Below are 23,148 nucleotides of genomic sequence, written 5' to 3'. Positions count from 1 at the left end.
AGTACAATTGATTTTTTTCAGGTATGATGTTTGACTATATTAAAAGTGGTGGTCTTATCTTTTAGAGATAACTTCTGAAATATTTAAGGGTGAAATAATTTGATATCTGGGATGTGCAAAAAATAATATGGGATGACTTTATGGATGAAACAAGATTGGCCATGAGTTTGTGATTGCTGAAGCTGGGTACGTGGGAATTTGTTATACTATGCTCCTCTACCTACTTTCGTATATGACTGAAATACTCTGTCATAAGGTTTTTAAAATAGCAGTTTATACTGATCGACCAATTTCAATTGACTACCACAGAGTTCTTGCTTACCTCTCCCATTCTGTATTTATATCTTTTTTCTCCCACACTAAGAACTCTAGATCCCAACCCTGTAGCTATCTTTTGTCAGAATATAAAGATGAAAAGAACCTGGATCTTTAATTAAATAATATGGTGAATTAACTAACATTGTATTTAATTGCCCTACCTTGGAATTTCTTATGGGAGATAACTAATTTTTTTATTGTGATAAAATATACGTAAGTTTACTGTTTTAACCATTTTTCTGTGTACAGTTCAGTGGCATTAAGTACATGACACATTATGGTGCAACCTTCGCCACCATCCATCTCCAGAACTTTTTTTCATCTTACCAGACTGAAACGCCATACCTATTAAATGGTAACTCCCCAGTTCTCTCCTTTCCCAGCCCCTGGTAACTCCCGTTCTACTTTCTGTCTCTATGAATCTGACTACTCTAGGTACCTAATAAGAGTGGAATTATACAGTGTTTGTTCTTTTGTGACTGGCTTATTTAACTTAACATGCCCCTTGTCTTTGTCTATTCAGGCTGCCGTAACAAACTACCAGAGACTGGGTGGCTTAAATAACAATTTATTTCTCACAGTTCTTAGAAGTCCAAGATGAAGGCACCAGCAGATTCTGTGTCTGGTTCACAGATTGCTGTCTTCTCACTGTGTCCTCACATGGCACAAGGGGACAGAGAGCTCTTTGGGGCCTCTTTTATAAGGGCACACTAATCCCATTCATGAAGGCCCTACCCTTATGACCTAATCACCTCTCAGAGGTCCCACCTCCTAGTGATCATCACACTGAGGGTTAGGATTTCAGCATACGAATTTTGGGGGCCGGGGGGACAGAAACGTTCCATCTATAACAGTCCTCAAAGTTGTATGTTGTATGTAGCATGTGTCAGAATTTCTTCCTTTTTAAGGCCGAATAGTCCATTGTATGTATATACCATTTTGTTTATCCAATTCATCTGTCATGCACGTTTGGGTTGTTTCTACGTTTTGGCTATTGTAAATAACGCTGCTTTGAACACTGGTGTTCAAATATCTGTTCAAGTCTGTGCTTTGAATTCATTCGAGTATATACCCAGAATTGCAATTGCTGGATCATAAGATAATTCTGTGTTTAACTTTTGAGGAATTACCGTACTGTTTTCCATAGTGGCTGCACTATTTTAATTCCCACCAGCAATGTTGTACAGGGCTTCAATTTCTCCATATCCTTACCTATACTAGTTATTTTCTGTTTTTGTTTTTGATAATAGCCGTCCTCATGGATGTCAAGTGGATTTGATTTACACTGTGGTTTTGATTTACATGTCCATGATGATTAGTTATACCAAGCAAATCTTCATGTGTTTATTGGCCACTTGTATATCTTTAGAGAAATGTCTTTTCAGGTCCTTTGCCTGTCTTAAAATTGGGGATTTTTTTGTTGTTTATCTGTAGGAATTCTTAATATATGCTGGATGTTAATCCCTTATATGATTATGATTTGCACGTTTTTCTCTCATTCCATGTGTTGCCTTTTCACTCTGTTATTTGTGTCCTTTGCACCAAAGGTTTTAATTTTGGTGAAGTTCAATTTATTTTTTCTTTTTGTTGCCTGTTTTTCAGTGTCGTATTCAAGAAATTATTGCCAAATCCAGTGCCATGATGCTTTTCCCCTGTGTTTCTTCTAAGAGTTTTATAGTTTTAGGTCTTTTAAAAAATTTATTTATTTTATTTTATTTTATTTATGTATGTATGGCTGCGTTGGGTATTCCTTGCTGCGAGCAGGCTTTTTCTAGTTGTGGCGAGGGGGGGCCACTCTTTGTGGCGGTGCGTGGGCTTCTCACTGTGGTGGCTTCTCTTGTTGCAGAGCACAGGCTCTAGGCCCGCAGGCTTCAGTAGTTGTGGCACATGGGCTCAGTAGTTGTGCTTCACGGGCTCTAGAGCGCAGGCTCAGTAGTTGTGGTGCACGGGCTTCGTTGCTCCACAGCATGTGGGATCTTCCCGGACCAGGGCTCGAACCCTTGTCCCCTGCATTGGCAGGCGGATTCTTAACCACTGCGCCACCAGGGGAGTCCTAGTTTTAGGTCTTATGTTGAGGTCTTTGATCCATTTTAAGTCAGTTTTTGTAAATGGTATAAGGTATGAGTCCAACTTCATTCTTTTACACATGGATATCCAGTTTTTCCAACACCATGTGTTGAAAAGACCTTGTCAGAAAGCATTTGACCATGTGTGGAAGGGTCATGTGTGACCAGATTTGGAGTAGAATAGTGTTTATTTCTGGGCTTTCTATTCCATTGGGCTATATATGTCTGCATTTATGCCAGTCCCATACTGTTGATTTCTTAGCTTCATAGTAAGTTTTGAAATCAGGAAGTGTAAGACTTCCAACTTTGTTCTTTTTCAAGATTAGTCTGGCTTTTCAGGTCCCTTGAGATTCCACATGAATTTTAGGATGGATTTTTCTATTTCTGAAAAAAAATCATCAGGATATTGATAGGGATTACTTCGAGTCTATAGAACGCTTTGGGTAATATTGAACAATATTAACAATATTAAATCTCCCAATCCATGAACATGGGATGTCTTTCCATTTATGTTTTTAATTTCTTTCAGTAACGTTTTGTAGTTTTCCTTGTGTAAGTCTTTCACCTCATTTATTAAGTTTATTCTTAAATATTTTATTCTTTTTGATTCTATTGTAAAAGGAATTTCCTTTTTGTATTGCTCATTTTTAATATATAGAAATGCCACCGATTTTTGTGCATTGATTTTGTATCCTACAACTTTACTAAGATAACAAGTAATTTTATTCCTTAAGTGAAGTGCTAAAATGTTTGAAAATCCCGTTTGACTCAGAACATATCACCTAGAAATCTGATGAGATCAGATACAGGGTTAAGCCTCAGGCACTGTGCCTTTTGTGTCTGTACCGGATGGCTGCTTGTGTAGGTTAGATCCTGTGCAGCAGTATGTGGTGGCCTTGTGTTTACTTAAGGTATTTCTTAATTCTGTTTTCCACATATTCATCAGCAGAAGACAAAGAACCTGAATTCCGATTATCAGTACCAGAGCATCACATCAGGAAATTTGTTGATATCTGAATTTTTGTTGATTCTCTTCCTACCCACTTTCCTAGTATGCTAAGGAAATAGGGTGAATAAATTATCTTCCTGGGAATGAGGGTGGGGTATAGGAATAATGTGGTATAGGAAAATATTTTTTTACTGTTAAACCAAAAATGGATATTTTCGTTTGTGAGTGAGAATGCTGTTGGTGTTTTTTACTTAAGATTTGTCTTTAAAGTGTTATGTCCATCCCATAGTGCTGGTGCCCCCTGCTGGACACATAGTGGTAGATGCTTCTTTACAACGCTCTCTGATTAGTTCATCCTGCTGAGCAGCTGTGTGTGTGATTCCTCTAAAAATAATGTTAAAGCGTTTCTGTGCTAAGTTTTCTAATTAGTCACATCTTAAACTGAACTAAGTTTGGTGACACTACATTTTTTAGAAATCAGCAAAATTTAGTTATTTAAATTACCATAGAAGAATATATCTTGGGAACTGGTGTAGATTGAAACGTCTTTGTTTTATCCAACAACAGGATTGAATTATATGACTAAGAAAACCAACAAGTATTTCCTGTCATATTTATCAAAACAGAGTCTTTGAAGGAATGTGTAAAGTGCTTTACTTAAACAAATAGCTGTGTTGACTTCCAGTGGAGGATGGTGATCTAAGCCCATGTGTTAAAACAAACAGACAAACACACTGAAATGACCAAGAAGCATAATGGGGAGAGTTCAGTTTCCTTGGAAACCCTGGAAGAGTGCTGTAACAAAACTGAAAAGAATTTTGGCAAGAGACGGTACAGATGAGAAACATAGTGAGGGAAGTCCTCATTAGCTGACTTGGGTTCATTTATGTGGTTGAGAATCCCTCCTGGGGTGTGACTAAAGGAACCTACCTTGAGCAGCCAGAGCTAGAATTGAAGGTGGTTCATGGGGCAGTTGGTTGGTGAGGTATTTTGTACTTTGAAGCAGGGTTAAACACTGAATGAATCAGCATGGTTCTTACCAAGGGGAATGTGACCAGTTGAGAGGGGCTGGCTACCCATGGTTGGGTTGTAGGAGAGAGACTAACCATGAAGCACAATGTTAAAACTCCCTGCTCTAAAGCTTCCTTCTCTGGCCTTGTAATCCTGCTTTCTGACCACATATTGCTGAATTGATAAGCTGACTAAGGGTAATGTGTGGCAGACAGTCTCTAAGATGGCCCCCAGTGACCCCTGCCCCCCACTCATGTCCTTGTGTACTTATGTCCCTCCCCTTGAGTATGGTTGGACCTAGTGACTTGCTTCCACAAGTGTGGCAAAAGTGATGGGATGTCACTTTCAAGGTTAGGTTACAGCAAAGCTTTGGCTTCCACCAAAGCCTTTTGGGCGGCCCTGTCATTTGCTCTGAGGGAAGCCATCTCCCACTTAGTGAGCTTCCCTGTGGAGCTCATGCGGCCAGCAGCCCTTGAAGACCGGAGGCCTGCCAGCAGCCGTGTGCACGAGCTTGGTTTGCAAGCTCCCCTACTGGCCCTCATCAAGTTTGGAGATGGCAGGTGCCCTGTCTGACACATTGCTGCCTTTTGAGAGATCCTGAGTGAGATGCACCCAGCTAAGCCACACTCAGATTCCTGATCCACGGGAACTGTGAGATAATACTTGTTCACTGTCTTAAGCTGCTAAATTTGGGCTAATTTGTTAGGCAGCAGTTGAGAACTAATACAGGAAGTAACAATGTAAACATCTCCCCATCCCCAAAGATTTGAACTTGGTTCTAAGTGTTTTTTGATTGAACCCAACACAGTTCCCAATATTGCATAAACATAGACCTCTCTCTTTAAAGTTGAATACACAAAAAGACACAGATGCAGTCTAAGAGAAGCTGACAGACTTACTGCAAGAAACAAGAGAAGACATTGAAATTTAAAGAAGAACTAATTAATATTCTCAAGACTCTTGAGCATTTGAAGAAAAAGTATCAGAGAGCAGAAAAAGGAATTCTTAAGTGAAATATGTGATTCTTAACTATTGACTCTTTGGAGGCAGGAAGCAGCAGGGCTGTAGAAATACTCCTGCAAGTCAGAGGAAAAAATAAGATGAATATTACAGACAAAAATACAAGAAATACAAATAATAGATTCCATGTAGAATATAAGTTCAGAGTGAGAGGTCAGAGAGAACAGATCAGAAGGGCTCAGGGAATATATTTAACATTTATTGAGCACTTACTATGTGCCACGTGTTTGGCAAGTTGAAACTGATTTAAAAATCTCTACACAACTTCCATGTGGAAGGGTCTGTTAATACTATATTCTTTTACAGATAACTGAAGTGCATACCAAGCAAAATAAATGGGATCCACACCTAGAAATAGCCTAGTGGATTTCTGAATTTTAAGATGTGGAAATAAATAGTACAAGTATTGAGACAAGAAACAGGTTACTGGCAAAGGAAGGTATATCAAGTAGACATTGTGTTTGTCTTCTGTATGCTAGAGCTGTCCAGTTAGTGGTAGCCACTAGCCATGTGTAGCCATTAAACTTAATTAAAATAAATTTGTTCTCTCACCGCTGGCAGTTCAAGTGCTCAGTAAACAGCTACATGTGGCTAGTGGCTACCATGTTGAACAGTGCAGAATAGAACATTTCTGTGATCACAGAAGGTTTTGTTGAACCCTGCTGCGCTAAAAGACAGTGAGTGGAGTGCCATGTAGAAAACTTTGAGGAAAAAACTGTGTAAACTGAGAATCTTAAATTGGTGAAACTATCCTTCACATAAGGCAATAGAATAGCATTTTCCAGGCTTGGAATGACCCAGTGTATCACTCAAGTGCTTTTCTTGAAAAAATACTACACTCAGTATACCCAGCCCCCTGAGAAGACAGCAGCTCTGGAGCATGATGAGTCAGCTTCAGTGTTTGCTTAACCCCCTGTTTCCCAGAATAATCCAAGACATATAAAAGTAAGGGAAAATCTTCATCAGTGTCAGACGTAAAGAGGATGCCCTTCATAAGCCAAATTTCAAACTGTCAGAGCAGTGATTTCAACCTAGACAGCTCAGTGCCAGAGCTGCTTCTCCTGACAACTGTAAAATAAAGCCACAGACAATAACTTTTATTTTAAGGACACCAACCCCCTGAAACCACTTTTGTCAAAATCACCCCCAAAATCTGCATGTCACCAAATCCAAGTTTAATTCTCAGCATTCCCTTGATTTCTATGCACTTTCGGACACAGTTCATCACTGCCTCCTTTTACTTATTCATTTATTTACTTATTTTATTTTTTTCTGGATGCGCCGCGTGGCATGCGGGATCTTAGTTCCCCGACCAGGGATCGAACCCCTGCCCCCTGCAGTGGCAGCGCGGAGTCCTAACCACTGGACCACCAGGGAATTCCCCATCACTGCCTCTTTTCAGAAAGACTGTCTTTGCCTGGCTTCCAGAAAAGCTCTTCTTACCTCACCAGTAGTACTGGTGCATTCTCCTTTCCTAGCTGCTTTCTCCTTTTCAGCTAATGGTGGGAGAGCCTGAAGGCTCGGTCCTCAGACCAGACCTTGTTTTCTTATCTGTACTTGCTCTCTAGGAAATCACATTTAGTCCTTAAATGCCTCTACTAATTGATGATACTCTAATTTATATCTCCTCTTCCTCCCATAAACTGTCAAATCTGTCTAGCTGCCTGGATGACGTTTCTACATGTGTGTCTGGTCGAAATCAACACCAAAGATGTGAAAATGGAATTTTTGGCTCCTTTCTTACCCCAAACCTGCTCGCTCTTGGTGTGTCTCTCCTCAGTACATGGCACTGACTTTCCTCCATTGGACATGGTTCTAAAACCTTGGAATCATCCTGTGACACCTCTTTTGAAACCTCAGCAAGTTCTGCAGTGCTGTCTTCATATTGTATTCTGAATTCATCCATTTCTCTGGCTGCCACCTGAGTTCAGACCATCATCATCTCTTACTCAGGCTACTGCAATAACTTATGAACCAGATGAGCACTTTAAAACATAAATTAAAAACTCTCCAATGGCTTCTTATCACTTAACGACAAATCCACAGTACTACCATGGCTTACAAGGCTGAATATGGTTTGGTCTCTGTTAAATGCTCCATCTTTTCTACCACGTTATTCTGCATTCGTCTTATCAAGTTTGGCAAACTCATTTCTACTTAGGTCCTCTGCTTGGAATGCTTTACTTTACAAGCTTGGATGACTAATTCCCTGTTCATTTTGGTTTCTGCCTAAGTCGTCTCCTCAGGGAGGCTTTCTTTGACTACCCTACTGTATTTGTATGGTACTTATTAGCACTACCCGGTACATTTTATATTTATCATTCATTTGTTTATCATATGCCCCCATCACTAGAATGTATGATCCATGAGGGCAGGGATTTTTTGGTCTGTCTTATGAACTCCCATATCCCTAGCACCTAGAAACGCTGGCATAACCTGGAGTGTCTTAACATGTATTAGATGCTCAGTAAAATATTTGTTAAAGGAATGACTCTCTTAAGAATTTGTTGAAGGAATGAGCAAAACAACAAAAATGTGCAGGATTTATAAAAAATAAGATCAGTTGTCAGAGGAGTGAACGTTTAGTTCAAGTAAGTGGAGAAAAACTTTAATTCTCTTTGAGTAAGATTCATGAAAGAAATTGCATCTTTGAAAATGGAATCGTGAAATTAATTCCAAATTATTTGAAAAATACGATTATAATTGTTTAAAAAGTATAGCGGAAGCAATGAGTTGCAGTGTAAATACAATCGAAACAAGGTCAGAGAACTATCACCAAGAGCAAACTAACCTAGCAGAACTGAAAAGAAAAGGATAAAAAAGGGAAAGATGAGGAAAAAGAATGTTCTGAACGAAATTACTTTTTTTGTAGTAATGTATGATGTATTCCTTTTGGTTAAGAGTTTTGGTGAAATCATTCATGACATACTCTTTTGAACTTAGCCAATGGTGCTTAGCTTTTTTCTTTTACCTGAAGTTGGACCTGCCATTTAGATGCTATTAAAGAATACCTAAAGTAAGGTAAAATATCTGTCCATTGATGGTAATAAGTACATTCAGCCAGCATGAGAACCTGGACATTATTCTTGCTTTCATCTTCAGCTCTCCACAGCTTACTAATTATCAAGGCTTGCTTTATATACTTCATAAATGAATTTTAAAGTCTGTACACTTCTGTCCCCTCTTTTGCCTCCATGCTTTAGTTTCTTCATCTGTTAAATGGGTATATTAGTACCACTAGCTTCATAGATTTGTTATGAAGATTAAAGGCCTAACATACTGTAAGTGAATTTTAAATGTTGGCTACTTATAATATTGTTACTATACTAATACTGATTCCCTCAGGTCACCTTCATTGCTTACCAGGATTTCTGGAGTAACTCTCGATTTGTCTCCAGACTTCCCTCAACTTACCCTTCTTCCCAATTCCCAGTCCACTTCAGCCTGAGTAATCTAAGGTGCATGTCTAATTGGATTACTCATATTTAAAACTCCCCAGTGGGCTTCCTTTTGTCATCAGAATAAAGTCGATAACATTATTTGTATTGTATCTTAAAGTTCTCTAACCTCTTTTTCTAAATATTCTGCCTCTTTGTACCCAGTTTGTAGGTGAGCTGAAGGAATTCTATCAGAAAACAAATTTGCGCTGGGTGGTCAGTGAAGTGCTTTCAGGTTCTTATAGCGTGGCCATAATAATCCTAGTTTGTAAAGATTTTAGGCAGATAGTAATAACCAGATACCCATCTGGTTATAAAAATATCTTAATAAGGCATGCGTAGATGCAGGAGCTTTGTGCAGTACTGCTTGTTTGTATAATCTCCACGAGAAACGATTTGCATTTTATTTTGATAATGCAACCTAATGAGATGATTTGTTTAGTGGACTTAATTATGAGTCCGTTAAAAGTTGGTAAACATCTAATGAAGATGGTAACTAGGCTTAGAATGGTCAATTTAGAGCTCTTCTTTCTAACATTATATATAACATTAATACACCAAGCCTTGTTTGTTAAATCACCCCTGTAGACTAAATGTATTAGCAACTGTTTATCTTTCTGTTCTTTGTTGCAGGAGGGTATTGTTCCATTCCATTTTATCCAAACATGATATCAGATTATCCAGGAACAAGTAAAAAAGAAGGGAGGCTGGTTCCAGAACACATCTCTGGAAATCACCTTATGGACCCTGACTCTCATGGCAACATTACAATGTAGGTTCCGTATGAGCATCAATAGCCAGCGGTCTTTGTTGAGCTTATCTCATAACGTGTTCCCGGTCACTGAGTCAGAGGTTGAGAAACGGTTATTATGAAGGCTGTTAGCACTTACTTTGTTCTTGGAAATCATGGTAAAATCGAGGTGATATTTTGACCAAGAGACAGAAGTACAGGATCGTATCCTCAACCAGTTGTGCTTCAGCCTGAGGCCTCTTGAGTGTATCTACAAAGAAGCAGCAAGCCCGGCAGCTGCAATACTTTGTTCCTAGTTTGGGCTTTAGCCTTAGGCTCCTGGGAGCTCAGCTGGACCATTTGGGGAACTTTTTTTACCTAGGCTAGATTGATTGACTGGAATAGTCTAGAAACAAGGGAAACTGCTTGTTTCTGCTTTGTGCAACAGAGCCCAAACCCCAGCCCACATCTTCTTTTTACCAGTTTGCCTACTGTGTGCCTTATTCAGGGATCATTTCTTTGCATTTATGGCTTGTTTAGTCCTAAAAGCAACTCTGAGGTAGGTATTTAAAGATGAGGAAATTAAGGGGCTGAGTTACTTCCTTAGGGTCATACAGACAGAAGAAATGGCAATTTGACGGTGGGGAAATGACCAGTCTGACTTCTGGTCATTTCCTGCACAAGTTCCCTGCAGATGTGGCCCCAAGAATGTGGTAGAGGTGTGCTAAGGTAATGATCCCTCAGTCCTCGGAGCGGACGCGAGCAGCCTCCCCTCACCTCCATGCCAGCGTGCCCTGGCGGGAGGGAGGTGGAGGTGCACTGGCTGCTACCGGCAGCAGGAGTGCCGCCCTCCCTGCAGCCTTTCAGGCTACAGTGATCTGCCCTAGCCCATGCAACGCAGGAGAGAGGGAGAGAGGAGTCGGGACGGGAGAGGGGCAGAAGTGGCTGGGGCCTGCTCACTGCAGGAGCCAGGTGAGCAGGGCACGTCTTCCTCACTTCTGCGGGGCAAGACGTTGCTAAAGGGATGGCATACACTTAACCTTCTTTTTTGGGGTGCCGAAATAAAATGTTCTTAAATTTTGACCACAGCAAACTTGTGGGAGGAGTGTCCTGACCTTTGGGAAAAAGTAACGAGAACTTTGAGCTCCCTCTAGAGGTCAACAGTGACAAAGGAACATCATAGCGGTCTGTAGGGAAATAACTATACCTTCAGCTTGCCTACCCTTTATCAAAAAACTAGCATTTTATAGCTGCATTATCCAGCAAAGTATTTTCTATGCTAGGGAGTAATTAGTTACCTTTGAGAAGAAATTTGGGTGAATCATATTCTGCTTAGCCGTGTGGGGCAATCCTGAAGTTCAGTGTTCTCCGCATAGGGTTTATACTAAATGAAGAGAGGAGAAAAGACCGTGAAAATGGTCATGTGTCTGAACAAGGATAACATGCTTTTTTTTTTTTTTTACATTTATTTTATTTTTTTAACATCTTTATTAGACGTTATTTGCTTTACAAGATAACAGGCTTCTTAATGAGAACTCTTAAGTGTTGAAACAAACTGGATCAAAATGAGAATTAATTTCTGTGCCTTTATGTGCCAGGATGGTTTGACAGCAGGCCCTTGACTATAATGGAGAGTAGTTTGCCTGCTGTGTTCTCACCCCACTTCCCCAACATCTGAAAAGAAAAAAAAGCAGTGAGTACCAGAAGATTAGAATTATGAAATCCAAGTTGTAGGCATGTGCTAAAACTTCTAAGAAGGCTAACACCCACCGTTTCTTAACTTTTAGAACCTCAGCTGACCAAATGAGAATCTATTCCAGGATAGAAATCTCAGTCATGGTCAGATAATCCAAGGATGAGAGTTAGTTACGGTGCTCTAGTTATTCCTTTTGTTCTCAGTATCTTTATACTTCTCTTCAGAACTGAGAGAATTCAGTTCTTAAAACTTAGTATGTAACTATAGAATGAGTTAGAAGTCATCTTTAATTTGTGGTAATATTAAGAATATCTGAAAGTTACACATTAAAAAAAATATTCCAGAAGTGCTCAAAAAAACCAGAAGGATGGGAATATGTCAGAGGGACCCAGGAGCCAGTCTGAAAGAGTTCTCAGTGGCCAAATCAGGAACAGTTTGAGCAACACAATAATTACATATTATTAGATTATAACCCAAAGTATGACATTAATGCCTGTGAGTTCCTACTGATAAATGATTGATTGGATAAACAAATGAGGGAGAAGAGACAAATTTCCTATACAGAAGAATTCCAAATAATTTAACTAGCTACTCCCCCTCAAAGGGCTGGAGCTTAACACACACACACTCCCTCTCCCTCCCTCTCCCTCTCTCTCTCTGTCCCTTTAGTGGTTTCTTCAGGAGTACATTCTAGGGAGTTGGAGTGACTGGAGGAACTTGGCAGACAGTACCTTGGCCAGGTCATCCGGGTTGTCACCAATAAGTCATACTGGTAGGATGTACCCTTGATGTGATGTGATAAGAATGGCACCTCCTCTCTGTGATCTTCCTGTCAGTAACCCATAATTGTAGTCTGGCTGTGAGGAAAACACAGTCCCAAATGGAGAGACATGCTGCAGAGTACCTGACCAGTACTCTTCAAAGCTGTCAAAGTCATCAAAAACAAGAAAAGCCTGAGAAATTGTCACAGACCATAGGAAGCTAATGTGGTATCCTGGAACTGAAAAAGAACAGTAGGGAAAAACTAGTGAAATCTGAACAAAACTGTGGAGTTTAGTTAGTAATCATATTCAAGTGTTAATCCCTTAGTTGTGACAAATGTACCATAGTAATGTAAGATGTAAACAGTAGGAGAAACTAGGTGAGTGTAGATGGGAACGCTCTGTACTGTCTTTGTAACTCTTCTGTAAGTCCAAAATTATGATAAAATAAACTTATAGAAGACGAAAAGATCCAGCTCAGTTAACTCTTGTGTTATGTAAATTTTGTTCCATGACGCTTGAAAAATGGGGAACTTTTCTGTTATGTGTACATGTATTAAGTAGTTTCTGACTTGTGTATAAAAGCAAGGAAGATACCATCTCGTGAAGGTGTGTGAGTTAACAACAGATGACACGAGGATCTCTGGTGCTTTACTGCTGCAGCAGTGGCTGAAGTTGAGCAGAGCAACTTCATTGTCTGGGTTCCATTCCTATTTCATCATTGATTAGCTTAAAACTAACTGGAAGTAGCTTTCATTAAATCACTATTGTTGATGAGTTCCATGTTAAGAAATAAATCTGGGATCCATTTTTGTCAGAGTGAGATCTCTAGCAGAGATCCGTGGTCACGGGTAGAGTTATGCAACTGTTGCAGATGTGTTGTTCTTTTAGGTCTTCAATTTTTTGCATATTAGAAGTTTATGCATCCTAGTAAAAGCATGTTAATTTTCTCCAGCCAGTAGTCTGTTTTCTTCCTCCCTTAGATGTGTTGAGTTTAAGTGTCTGAGTACATGTTGTGTACATGCTCTGTGAAAGACAAATCCTCTGAAGAGATCATCTATCAATGTTTCCTTGCAAATGAGGAATTTGAAGTTCATGAAGATTAATCGACTTACTCACTGTCAAATTATTACTTAATAGCAGAGCTGAGACTGTTTCCCCAGGGTTCTTGTTGCTCTTCCCTAATGGTTAATGAAGAGCCAGGGCTTGTAGGTAGGGAAAGGGTGAAAACAGAGGAGGATATCAGGGAAAATTAGAGCAAAATGTGAAAGGATATTGGCAGAATAAGCACATTTGATGTTTTCTTATATTCTCTAACATTTTAGATACTTTAAAGACATTAGTATCTTTATACATTAAAATTTTTTTTGGATTATTTCAGTAGGATGACTTAGTGACATGAAGTTCCAAGGGAATGAATGCTTTGTGGCTTCTGATATAAATTATGAAGTAGTTTTCTACAGTAATAATATATACTTCTATCTACAGTGTAGGCAGATACCAGCCTTACGAACAATTAGTATTTTCCCTCTAGTTTAGGAGATGGAAAATGGTGTCTTGTTAAAAAATTCATTTAATTTGCTTTGACTGGGTCTTTCCTTATGTTTTACTAGTATTTCCCCTTCTGTGAATTGTTCTCCTATGTCATATGAACTGTTTCTAGAAATAGAAGTATTTTTCCTAGTCCACTTGTCTTCTATTTAGTTATTGTGTAAAAATCACATTTTTCTTTTATTACATCTATAGATTTTAATCTTCTGGTGTAGTTTTACCTCTCCAGAAATCTAATATGAATTAATTCTGTTTGTTTTTTTTTTTCCCCTGATGGAGCACATACAGAAGGGCTGAAGGAAGGGGGAGAGGAAAGAAGGTATTTCAGGCAAGGTAGACAATATATCCAAGCTAAAGAAGGAGTAGTGAGGGTGGGCAAAAGTATGTATGTGGGAGGTGTAAAAACATCAGCTTCACTGGAGAATTTGGTGAGTGCTGTGGTACTAGGAAGTAGGATGTATACCTAAGGGAGGTCTTCATACTGTGGAGGAGATTGAATGCCAGGCAGTACTTCAAAAATCTTCTGGTAATCCTTAGAGGACCTTGAAGGTTTTAGAGCAGGAAAGCGTCTTGTAACCAGTAAGTAAAACGTAAGAGACAGATTTTGGCATGTCTGAGATGAGATTCCAGTAGTTGGATTTTGTTGTTGTTTTCTTATGGTATAATTTACATACAGTGAAATTTCTCCTTTTATGTATAGTTCTTCAAGCTTTGATAAAAACCATACAGTCACTACCATAGCCAACATAAAAAGCAGGTCCGTCACTCCAAAAAGTTTCATGTTCCCTTGTAGTCAACCTCTACCCCACGCCTATCCCTGTAGTTATACCTTTTCCAGAATGTCAGATAAATGGAATCATATAGTGTGTAGCCTTTTGAATCTGGCTTCTATCGCTTAGCGTAATACATTTTGGATTTTATCCATGTTACTGCTTCTATTGGTAGTTTGTTCCTTTTTTTCTTTTTTGCTGAGTGGTGCTTCACTGCATGGATATATACCTCGTTTTGTTTATTCATTCACCAGTTGAGGATCATTTGGTTTGTGTCCAGTTTTTGGTGATTACAAATAAAGCTGCTATAAACATTTGCATTCAGATTTTTGTGTGAATATAAGTTTTCATTTGACTTGGGTAAACATCTAGTAATGTGGTTGTTGGGTTGCATGGTGTTTGTTTTTAGCTTTATGAGAAACTGCCAAATTTTTCCCCCAAAGTGGGTTGCATTCCTACCAACTATATGTGAGGGCTCCAGTTGCTCAGTACCAGCACCAGCCATTGTCAATTTTTAAATAAAAGTTTAGTCATTTGAATGGTGTGTAGTGCAACCTCATTACTTTTTTTTAGTTTGTAGAGATTCGTCTATCATTTGTGTATCTGTTACCTGGTCTCCCTGTCTAAGCTCTTGTCACCAATTCCATAATGCTCTGATCGTTTTGTTTATGTTATACCAGTAGGATCAAATATGATTTGTAACTTTTTTTTAACTCAGCGATATAATGTAGATAACATTCTTTCTCAGTACAGTAGATTTTTTTTTGTACTGAGCACGGGAAGTACATGTGGACAAACTATGGAAGGATATACTATACTGAAATTCTCTCAGAAGAGGGGTTAAGAGTAGATGACTATAGTTTTTTACAAAGTAGTTATTTGTGTGATCAAAAAAAAAGAGTAAAGTTAGTTTTAATTATAATTCCATTACTGAAATTGGTCTTACAGAAGTCATAACATATATAAATTTCAATAGATCTGATACATATTTTGCAATTTGCATGAGTTTGCTTAAAAGATTGTTCCTTAATTACTTATGGTTATCCCTTGTGGTGGGATTTCAGGTTTTTTATTCTTTCAGTTTTTATAAGTTGGTTAGTTTTATAGTGATCATTGTATCTCTTTTTTTAAAAAAGAACAATACTCTTAAATATTTATATACTTATGTTCCTGTAAATATTTTAAAATATTTTTATTGCAGTACTGATTTTTATCTTTGCCCTTAGAGTTTTAAGGTTACTCAGTGGTTGATTAGAACCAGTGGTTATTAATCTTTAGCTAATTTTATTGTGATTGAGAATGTGGTCTTTATAAGTAGAATATTTTAAGGGGCTCTGTCGCTGCACCTGAGTTTTTTAAATTGCAAAGCTCTTTGGAAGAAATACGTATTTTTATATTGGTATAAAGTTCTGTGTGTGTGTGTGTGTGTGTATCAATTATATTTTTCAAGTGTCTGTACTTTCTTTCTCCCTTCCCTGCCTCCCTACCTATTTTTAATCTGTCAGGCGTGGAAAAGGATTTGTCCAGCTTCTATAATTATTGTCAACTCTTCTATTCCTAATAACTCTGAAGTATATGAAGTATAAAGTAAAAATCTTTGAGTATAAAGATTTATGAACATTACATCTTCACCATACCTTTTATCAAATATATACATATTAATAAACTCTAGTCCTATTGAATTCTTTTTTTACCTAATTTTACCAATGATTAAAGGCATTATTGGCACTTACTAGGCATGGGCCGAGTATGCTAGCTATTCTGCAGTTTGCAGGACAGTCTTGAACAGGAAGAAGTTGTCCCATGGTCTGCATGATTTAGAATATTCTGCCAAATGTTCGTGGTGTTGAAAAAGACTTTATTTTCTAAGCCTAAAACCCAACTCTATTTGGTACTTTTAGTATGTGTTTAATGTGTATACTGAAGTTTACTTTGTAAGTAAGGGGAAGATTATGCTTTGAAATGCTGGAATTCTTCATGATTTTGCAGTCACATCACTAACAAAAAACTAATGAAGTTTATTGAGTTGCCACTACTGTATACCTTTGTAAGTCTGCATTTATCCCTTGGTTTGATTATTCTACATATACTGTCATCATGCTTGAGCACTTACATACTGGTCTTTTTTCCAAATATTCCCCACCTTTTTTCCTGGGACTGCAGTGATACGTATGTTAGAACACTTGATATTATCCTACAAGTCAAGTCTCTCCTTTTTTCACCCCCTCTGTATCATTTTGATTCTGTTACTAGGCCTTCAAGTTCTTGACCTTTTCTACTGCAGCATCTAATCTGTTACTCCCATCCGGTGTATCTTGCATTTCAAATTGTGTACTTTTCATTTTCAGATGTTCCTTCTTTGTCTTGAGCATATGGAGCATATTTACAACAGCTATTTTAAGGCCCTTATCTTCTAAAAATGATTCTTCCATCACTTTTGTCATTTCTGGTTCTGTTTCTATTGGTTTGTTTTTCTTCTGGTTATGGGTCATATTTTCCTGCTTCCTTACATTCCTGGTGATTTTAGTTGCCAGACGTGAATTTACGTTGTTGTCGGATTCCGTCCTTGCACGTAGTTAAGTTACTTGAGATCAGTTTTTCAATGTTTGCTTTTAAGCTTTGTCAAGACAAATTCAATACGGTGCTGATTTAGTCTCACCTAAGGTGATACCCTTCTGAGGACTCTACCTGATGCCTTATTAATTATGAGGTTTCTTTACTCTGAGTGGGAGACCTCTTTATTCTGAGCCCTTGTAAGCTTTCTGATGGTTCTTTTCTAGGCCTTGTGGAGCAGCACACCACATGTCTTCAGATCAGTATTAAACCAAAGATTTTAAGTGATCTCTGTAGATCCCTTGAACTTTCTCTCTGTACTCTATCCACAAAATCTAGCTGCTTTGGCTTTCCCTAACCCCCAGTTTCTGACTCCACAACCCGGTGAGATTGCTGGTCTGTGTTTGGATTCTTTCTGACTCACTGCACTGTCCAGGCGGTAAGTTACGGCAAATACAGGGCTCACTTACTCTTCTCTAAGAGTTCACAGTCCTAAACTCCATGTTGTCTGTTGTCTGAAAACAGTTTCATATATTTTGTTCCGTTTTCTAGTCATTCATAGCTAGAGGCTGAATATAGATTGTCTTACTCCCCCATGGCCAGAAGCGGAAGACCAATTACAGATTTTTAATTTTGACTTTTGTCTTTCACTTCAGCCTTTTGAAAGAGGAAGTGCTAAGTTACTTCACATTTTTATTGGTACTTTTTTGGGACGCCTTCGTTTATGCAGTTAGTTGTAGTGTTCTTTGTTAACCTTTGTTTTTACTGAAATGTAACAAAAAGGAAAGGAGACTGATTACCTAGTAGAGTTTTGTGGAAAATTAAATATTATTTGCAAAAAGTCAAGATTCAGCATAGCCAACTTGTTAATAAGCTCATTTTCTTCCAGGTGTGAAAGTTTCATCTGATACCTAGAAGTCCACGCTGGCAGCTGCTCTTGGAGCAAGTCTTCACAGATACTTGCTTTTTTCGCCAGAGCGGTCCCTTTTGAGATAATATTAAAAATGTAGAATTTTAAGAAATAGTGATTATTCATAGAATTTTTGTGAACCTCTTGTCGTGAGATTTATGCTATCTTGTGATGCCTAAAGTAGATAGGCCTGAATTTTTTAGAATTATTTGCTGCAGCTATGTTTATAGTATTTTATGAATTTTAACCTTTTAAATTTTCTTCTGTGTTAGTTAGCTTTAAAGGCTAATCATATTGAGGGGTACTTAGCACAGTACCCACCACTGTGTAAGTATGAGCTGCTCTTATGGGGGGGCTCTTAATACTGATGTCTCAGTGATAGCACAGTAAGTGCTCAGTAATGTTTTTGTGAGCAAGTGAATTTGCGACACGGGTTAAAGTATATGCATTGTTTTCTGGGTGGAATAAGAATAACAGGTTGGACCAGGTTAAGTTAAATTTAGGATTAAGTAAAAATGTTTGTGATCTGACATAATTTTATTGAAAAAATACTGCACATTCTTGTTTCATTAAAAAGTGTATCTATATTTAACATATATTTTATTTAATAAAAATTCTCTTAGGTCAGTAAAAAATAATTTTAAAAATAAAGACTAATCATATTGAGAAAAATAACAGAATCAGGTTTGTCAGCATTCAGTGGATGCTATGTTAACTGTTTCAAGTGAAACTTTTGGGAATCTATAATCCAGATGGGTAAAAATATGTAAGCAGCTTATTCTAGTTGATTCCTCCCCCTTTATTTTTAAAACGAAGGGAGCATCTTTATATATTTACTCAGTCTTTATGTCTTAGAATTCATTTTATAATTGTTTATTTTGCCTTACAATATTCCTTCTTTGGTTCTCTTAAACATTTACTAAATCTTTTCTTGGTTAACTGTTTATCTGTTGTGATTACATTCTGCTTATAAGCCTCTTTAGAGGGTAGAATTTAGACTGTGGATCACCCAGCCCCTTGAATATAGCAGGTGCTTAAAAAAATGCTCAGTTTTATGGTAGGGCTACAAGTAACTGTAATGGGGTCATTAGTAAATAGTATAAAGGTGATGTAGTTTGACTCTAAATGTTTTATTGAACACAAACATTTTGGCAATGAAAAAGCAGCAGTAAACTGAACACATATATTATTTCTTTATTCATCATCCAGTGATTTATAGGATTCTGTGCTGCTACCTTATCCATATGATTGTTCACACCTGCTAAATTTGAATCTTGGCTCTGACACTTGACAGAGGTGTGATAGGCAAGTTACTTAATCTCTCCGTGCTTTTGTACACTCCTATTAATTGAAAATGATGTCTATATCATAGTGGTATTATAAGGATTAAATGAGGATATATGTAAATGCTCACTTAGTATAGTGCTTGGCACATTATCGTTGTACCTGTGTGTAGACAGTGTGTGCTTTGACATTAGTTTGTTGTGTCTCTGTACCCACATAAGTCATATTTGTTCATTTAATGTTAATATCCAATTATATTAATATTCTAGAGCAGGGGTTGAGGAGCATTTTTTGTAAAGGGCCAGATAGTAAATATTTTCAGTCTGTCTCAACTGTTCAACCCTGCTGTTGTCAAGTGACAGCAGCCAAAGACAATATATAAACAAATGGGCATGGCTGGGTTCCAATAAAACGTTACTTACAAAAACAGCTGGTGGGCCATAATTTTCCAACCTGTGTACTAGAGGTTACTTTTATATTTCCTCATTATCGTATGTATGAAATACGTTCAGCTTATTTCATAACAGGCACATCTCAGATATTGAGGGTTTGGCTCCAGATGACTGCAGTAAATAGTCACATGAATTTTTTTGGTTTCCCAACGCATATAAAAGTTGTTTGCACTATACCGTAGTCTGTTAAGTGTGCGATAGCATTTATGTCTAAAAAAACAATGTACATACCTTAATGAAAAAACACTTTATTTTTTAAAAAATGCTAACTATTGTAATCTTTTTGCAATAGTAATATCAAAGATCACTGATCTCAGATCACCGTTAAAAATAAAATAATAATAATAATGAAAAAGTTTGGCATATTGAGAGAATAACCAAAATGTGACACAGAGAAATGAAGTGAGCAAATGCTGTTAGAAAAATAGCGCTGATAGACTTCGTCCTCGCAGGGCTGCCACAAACCTCCAATTTGTAAAAAAACGCAGTACCTGTGAAGAATGGTAAAGGGAAGTGCAATAAAATGAAGTATGCCTGTATGTAAATAATTCACCTATAACCGTGTTGGTACTAATTTTAATTGGTTTCTTTCAAATTATTTATTTGGACTGTAGTCCTGAAATGGAATTATAAAATCAATGAGTAACCCTATAAAGTGTCTTTCAGTGCAGGAGTTGAAGTATTTAGAGGATGTCAGAGCTAATAATAATTTGGTCACTTAATATTTAGTCATTACTGTTAATTACTACCATTTATAGATACTATCTATTAAATTTCCCTCATCTGATTTTTATGCTGAGCATGTTATACTTTTGAACCTTCGGTTGTCTGATTGTGTCCTATTCTGCTTATTAGAGTACATAAGAAATAGAGAAGGTAGGTAACAAGGGGACGGTGTGGTGTGCCTGATGAAGTGAAAACAGACCAGTAACACCACTGTTGTCATTCCCACCACCACCAATTGCTGTTCCACCCCCAAAAGAAAGTGATTATTTCACCTTCTTAGGGTGAAACCTGGGCGCTGACAGTCTAGAACGAAGAGGTTGGAAGAAATTAGAGTTCCATTTTGTATAACACATTATAAATTCCTTGGTTTTTATTAATAGTATATAGAATTTCATAACAAAGGTCAAAAACATTGTGTTTTCTTACCAAAAATCAGATTGTGCCTTTTAAATCTTGCCTTTAGTGTGTGCCTAAAATGGCTGTGTGTTGACTTCAGGCACAGTAGGACCGTTGACTGATGTTCTGATAGAGTCCTTCCTTTTTATTAACTGTATTAGAATGTTCTTTAGATGATTAACACAGGTGTTTTTTTCCATTGTGAAATAACATTTTTATTGGTTGTAGGAAAGATTCTTATTTTTCTCTTTAGAAGAGGAAGTTTTTTGTTCTTTGAAGTTTTTTGTTGCTTTATGAGAACAGACCTAGTTGATGTGTTATACCGGACCCTGCCTTGAGTCCAGTAATATGACTCTAACAGTGAGGTTAATGTCTTTGTCTTTTTAAAGTATATGATAGTGACTTTAATCTCAAGAGTAAAGTGTTCTCAAGTTTTTGAGCCTTTCATTAACAGTTTGTTTTAAAAATAGTATCCAGGAATCTAAATTTTCCTGAAATGCATTTATATTTTCAGCCTGCTCCTTGAGGTAACAATCTGGGTGTGTGTGTGCACGGTAGTTTTATTTTACCCATAGTGCACTGTTTAAACGTTCAAAATTCTCCTAGTTCCAGCATTCTTGGCTTTGCAGTAGAAGTCAGTGTCTACTCTATAATGTTTTAGACCTAGGCTGTCCAGTATGATAGCCCCTAGACACATGGCTAAAGTTAAAAATTCAGGAGCCACATGTGGCTAGTGATTACTGTATTGAACAGCACAGATATAGGACACCTCCATGGTAACAAGAGAGTTCTGTTGAACAGTGCTCTTGTAGACTTCCTGCAGTCATCTACTCTGTAATATTTTTCAGTGGCACAGGAATCAGAACATTAGAAGAATATTTTCTAGGAGCAGAGTTACTGTTACTTTCAAAAACATAGATAGCAGTATTTGACCAACCTCATTTGGGTATCAGTGCACGTGATGTGGGAGCACTATTTTTAGAGCCATGCTTCCTCATCTTTTATACATCCTGGCACACTTGAAAACAGAAATGTTTGTATGGCATACTGAGGGAAAGAGCTTGCTCAAAACTGGAGGTTACAGGTTTGGGTGCTTGCAGTATCCAGGCAAACCCATATCCCCTTCTTGGCACACCAGGGTGTAGAAGCACATACATACAGCTCAAAGCTCAGTTTCGTAGCATACTCCATAATGGATTCCTGGATATTTTTCTTGGTCTACAAAGCAGAATTTGATCTTATTCTCCCTTTTATTCATCATTTTTATATGTCATATTCCCAGTGAGACCTTGTGAGATCTCCGCATTTTACAGCTCAGAAAAACTCTAAAAGCAGTCATACACTTGGAGATTTAATAGGTGCTTGTGTATATGGTGGCTCTCTCACACATGTGCGATGGCCAAGCATCCAGAAATCAAGGTGTTTCTTTTCTCCCCTTGCTTTTTTTTTTTTTTTTTTTTTTTTTATAAATTTATTTATTTATTTATGGCTGTGTTGGGTCTTCGTTTCTGCACGAGGGCTTTCTCCAGTTGCGGCGAGCGGGGGCCACTCTTCATCGCGGTGCGCGGGCCTCTCACTGTCGCGGCCTCTCTTGTTGCGGAGCACAGGCTCCAGACGCGCAGGCTCAGTAGTTGTGGCTCACGGGCGCAGTTGCTCCGCGGCATGTGGGATCCTCCCAGACCAGGGCTCGAACCCGCGTCCCCTGCATTGGCAGGCAGATTCTCAACCACTGCGCCACCAGGGAAGCCCCTCTCCCCTTGCTTTTATTGTGGGGAAGGAGGAGGGAACACCATGGCATGGTACCTACTTACTTTCATCATACAAGCCAGGAAAATAATTTACCTATCTGAAATATGGCTATATTAAATATATGCAGTATAAAAATCACAGCAAGGAGGCCATGAGTCTGCCTGCCCACCCCTCCCCCAAATAAAATTCCTCTACACTACTCACTAAGCATCAGTGGCTTGGTTAGCTATTTCTAAAATTTTCTGTTTGTTCATTGGCTTTTGGCAAGATAGTCACAAACAGTAGTGTCTTAAAAATATCTAAAATGAGAAAATTGTATGCCTTTCGCTCAATATTTCTCTCCCTAAAGAATTTAAAGTGCGTTGACTTTTATGGTGTAGATCTTTGTTTCTTGTCATTTCCTGACGTTCAGCCTCTCACTGTGTAGGCCATTTGTTTCTAGGGTTCCTCAGCCTGTCTCAAGTGTACCTCTAAGAGTTTTGTACCCTTGCTGCAAAGCTAGTTTGGTACTAAACACGTATCATTTCACTTTACTCTGCAGCTCTTGTTGTAAAATAACCATTCTTGGGATAAGAAGTGACACATTGTAAGAGCAGATGTCTTATTATTCCTGTTGCGTCCTGCACTAAATTATTGGTCTTTTCCTCCTCCCCTTCCTCCCCTCCACACCCCATGCATGTGCTCCCACCATGCACGTGCACACACGTCTCCTTCCCTTCCCCATCCGATGTTCAGTGACCTCATTATAACCAGCTATGTGAGTCAGTAA

At 38.2% G+C, this 23,148-nt stretch overlaps 1 protein-coding gene and 1 long non-coding RNA gene across 3 annotated transcripts in view; one reads left to right on the top strand and one right to left on the bottom strand.

Moving 5' to 3' along the window:
• Positions 1–23,148, top strand: part of PPP2R2A (protein phosphatase 2 regulatory subunit Balpha) — an 85,234-nt gene that overhangs the window by 28,118 nt on the left and 33,968 nt on the right. Inside the window, exon 2 of one of the 2 annotated variants that reach the window (XM_059926862.1) lies at positions 9,435–9,573. The exons of the other annotated variant lie outside the window; for it this stretch is intronic. Within the exon in view, the coding sequence (XP_059782845.1) occupies positions 9,558–9,573 (16 nt within the window). The 5' untranslated portion in view covers positions 9,435–9,557. The remainder of the gene's footprint in view (positions 1–9,434; positions 9,574–23,148) is intronic. 2 annotated transcript variants of the gene reach the window in all.
• The window catches only part of LOC132368198 (uncharacterized), an 80,148-nt gene continuing 68,054 nt past the window's right edge, over positions 11,055–23,148 (bottom strand). The window contains exons 3-4 of the long non-coding RNA XR_009503966.1: positions 11,959–12,084; positions 11,055–11,205 (exon numbers count right to left, since the gene is read on the bottom strand). This is a non-coding gene — a long non-coding RNA (uncharacterized LOC132368198). The remainder of the gene's footprint in view (positions 11,206–11,958; positions 12,085–23,148) is intronic.

Source organism: Balaenoptera ricei, chromosome 6, assembly GCF_028023285.1.
Source record: "Balaenoptera ricei isolate mBalRic1 chromosome 6, mBalRic1.hap2, whole genome shotgun sequence".
Lineage (NCBI taxonomy): Eukaryota > Metazoa > Chordata > Mammalia > Artiodactyla > Balaenopteridae > Balaenoptera > Balaenoptera ricei.
This window is presented reverse-complemented; position numbering and strand designations above follow the sequence as displayed.